At 55.4% G+C, this 2,247-nt stretch overlaps 1 protein-coding gene and 1 long non-coding RNA gene across 2 annotated transcripts in view; one reads left to right on the top strand and one right to left on the bottom strand.

The window, feature by feature from the left end:
• The window catches only part of LOC103587383, a 1,095-nt gene extending 949 nt beyond the window's left edge, over nucleotides 1–146 (top strand). Inside the window, exon 2 of the long non-coding RNA XR_550222.1 lies at nucleotides 9–146. This is a non-coding gene — a long non-coding RNA (uncharacterized LOC103587383). The remainder of the gene's footprint in view (nucleotides 1–8) is intronic.
• A 103-nt stretch (nucleotides 147–249) lies between these two features.
• On the bottom strand, nucleotides 250–2,224 carry ACTG1 (actin, gamma 1). Its single transcript, XM_008568830.1, has 5 exons — nucleotides 2,083–2,224; nucleotides 1,756–1,995; nucleotides 1,044–1,482; nucleotides 780–961; nucleotides 250–687 (listed from the first exon to the last, which is right to left on the bottom strand). The coding sequence occupies exons 1-5, from the start codon at nucleotides 2,203–2,205 to the stop codon at nucleotides 544–546; spliced, it is 1,128 nt and encodes a 375-aa protein (XP_008567052.1). The 5' UTR covers nucleotides 2,206–2,224; the 3' UTR covers nucleotides 250–543.
• Nucleotides 2,225–2,247: the final 23 nt, after the last annotated feature.

The raw sequence follows: 2,247 nt of genomic DNA, 5'->3' as shown, positions 1-2,247 counted from the left end.
AACTCAAGGCAAGTAACCACCCATGGTGTTCTGGTGGGAAAACATCAGGTAGGAAAGGAACCTGGGTCCTAAGGCTTGGACTGGTCCAACCCTGTCAGACCGGCAAGACAGAAATGACAACTGATTCAGGAACTCTTGCCAGCCTCTAGAGAAATCCTGGAATAGTCGGCTCTGACATGTTAATACCCTGCACAGATCAACGAACTGATGGTCACCCAGACTCACCAAGCCACGGACTTCTCCATAAGCCATGTTCTCACTCAGCCACCAAGTGACCAAGCCCCATGTATTGATTTAAACCAAAGATATATACAGGGTATTAAACATACGCCAAAGGAACAGGTAACTTGAACACAAGGTCAAAATCAGCAACAAGTTCTACAATCCAGTGCTGATATCAGATACAAGCTTCAAGGACAATTGCTTTTCAGAGGCTTATTCCAGTTTTGTGAGGCTAGCATGAGGTGTATACATTTGCCAGAGCAAATTTATACTTCGGAATTAACTCATGCAGCAAATGCTACGCATCTGCTTGCAGTCCGCTTAGAAGCATTTGCGGTGGACGATGGAGGGGCCCGACTCGTCATACTCCTGCTTGCTGATCCACATCTGCTGGAAGGTGGACAGCGAGGCCAGGATGGAGCCGCCGATCCACACAGAGTACTTGCGCTCAGGGGGGGCAATGATCTGAAAAGACAGCAGGGCGCGGCTTTAGTTCACACTGTCTTTCTGACACCGCCTCCAGAGCCAAGCTAGAAACCACCAACCATTCAACTCACCTTGATCTTCATGGTGCTGGGTGCCAAGGCAGTGATCTCCTTCTGCATCCTGTCTGCGATACCCGGGTACATGGTGGTGCCGCCAGACAGCACCGTGTTGGCATACAGGTCCTTGCGGATGTCCACGTCACACTTCATGATTGAATTGAAGGTGGTCTCATGGATGCCACAGGATTCCATACCTAGGGGATAAAGCGTTCCCTTAGTGGTGGTGTTCTGTGCTGTGGGGAGCCCTCAACTCATGCCCCCTGCCTAGACACCTACCCAGGAAGGAGGGCTGGAAGAGTGCCTCTGGACACCGGAACCGCTCATTTCCGATGGTGATCACCTGGCCATCAGGCAGCTCGTAACTCTTCTCCAGGGAGGAGGAGGATGCAGCGGTGGCCATCTCCTGCTCGAAGTCCAGAGCAACGTAGCACAGCTTCTCCTTGATGTCACGCACAATCTCCCGCTCGGCCGTGGTAGTGAAGCTGTAGCCACGCTCTGTGAGGATCTTCATGAGGTAGTCGGTCAGGTCCCGGCCAGCCAGGTCCAGACGCAGGATGGCATGGGGGAGGGCGTAGCCCTCATAAATGGGCACCGTGTGGGTAACACCGTCTCCGGAGTCCATGACAATACCAGTAGTGCGACCAGAGGCGTACAAGGACAGCACGGCCTGGATGGCCACATACATGGCGGGAGTGTTGAAGGTCTCGAACATGATCTGGGGAGGAACAGCCAGTGCCTCAGGCAGAGGCAGAGCCCATGGCCACCCCATGCTCACACGACATGCACATGCCACAAAATGTGATGTGTGGAGAAAAGAAAAGAACACAGGCAGACACACAAATGAGAAACCTGGAGACTTCAGGAAGGAAATGCCAGAAGAACAGAACCCTGGAAATATCGAAAGAAACACTTGAATTTCAGGAAACAAAGCTAAGCAGAAAATGACTTGTGATCAAAGGCGACAGAGACGCCCAAGCCCAATCCTTACCTGAGTCATCTTCTCCCTGTTGGCCTTGGGGTTCAGCGGGGCCTCGGTCAGCAGCACGGGGTGCTCCTCAGGAGCCACGCGCAGCTCGTTGTAGAAGGTGTGGTGCCAGATCTTCTCCATGTCGTCCCAGTTGGTGACGATGCCGTGCTCAATGGGGTACTTCAGGGTCAGGATACCGCGCTTGCTCTGGGCCTCGTCGCCCACGTACGAGTCCTTCTGGCCCATGCCCACCATCACGCCCTGCGGAGGCAGAGATCAGGCTCGCCGCGCCCGCGCGCAGACCGACTCCGCGCGCGGGGACCCACGGTGCGGGGCGCCCGCACTCACCTGGTGCCGAGGGCGCCCGACGATGGAGGGGAACACGGCTCGGGGGGCGTCGTCCCCAGCAAAGCCAGCTTTGCACATGCCGGAGCCATTGTCGATGACGAGCGCGGCGATTTCTTCTTCCATTGCGATCTGCCCGGAGACGCGACCGACTCAGACGGGCCCTCG

The sequence above is a fragment of the Galeopterus variegatus genome, unplaced genomic scaffold (assembly GCF_000696425.1).
Source record: "Galeopterus variegatus unplaced genomic scaffold, G_variegatus-3.0.2 Scaffold446, whole genome shotgun sequence".
Lineage (NCBI taxonomy): Eukaryota > Metazoa > Chordata > Mammalia > Dermoptera > Cynocephalidae > Galeopterus > Galeopterus variegatus.
This window is presented reverse-complemented; position numbering and strand designations above follow the sequence as displayed.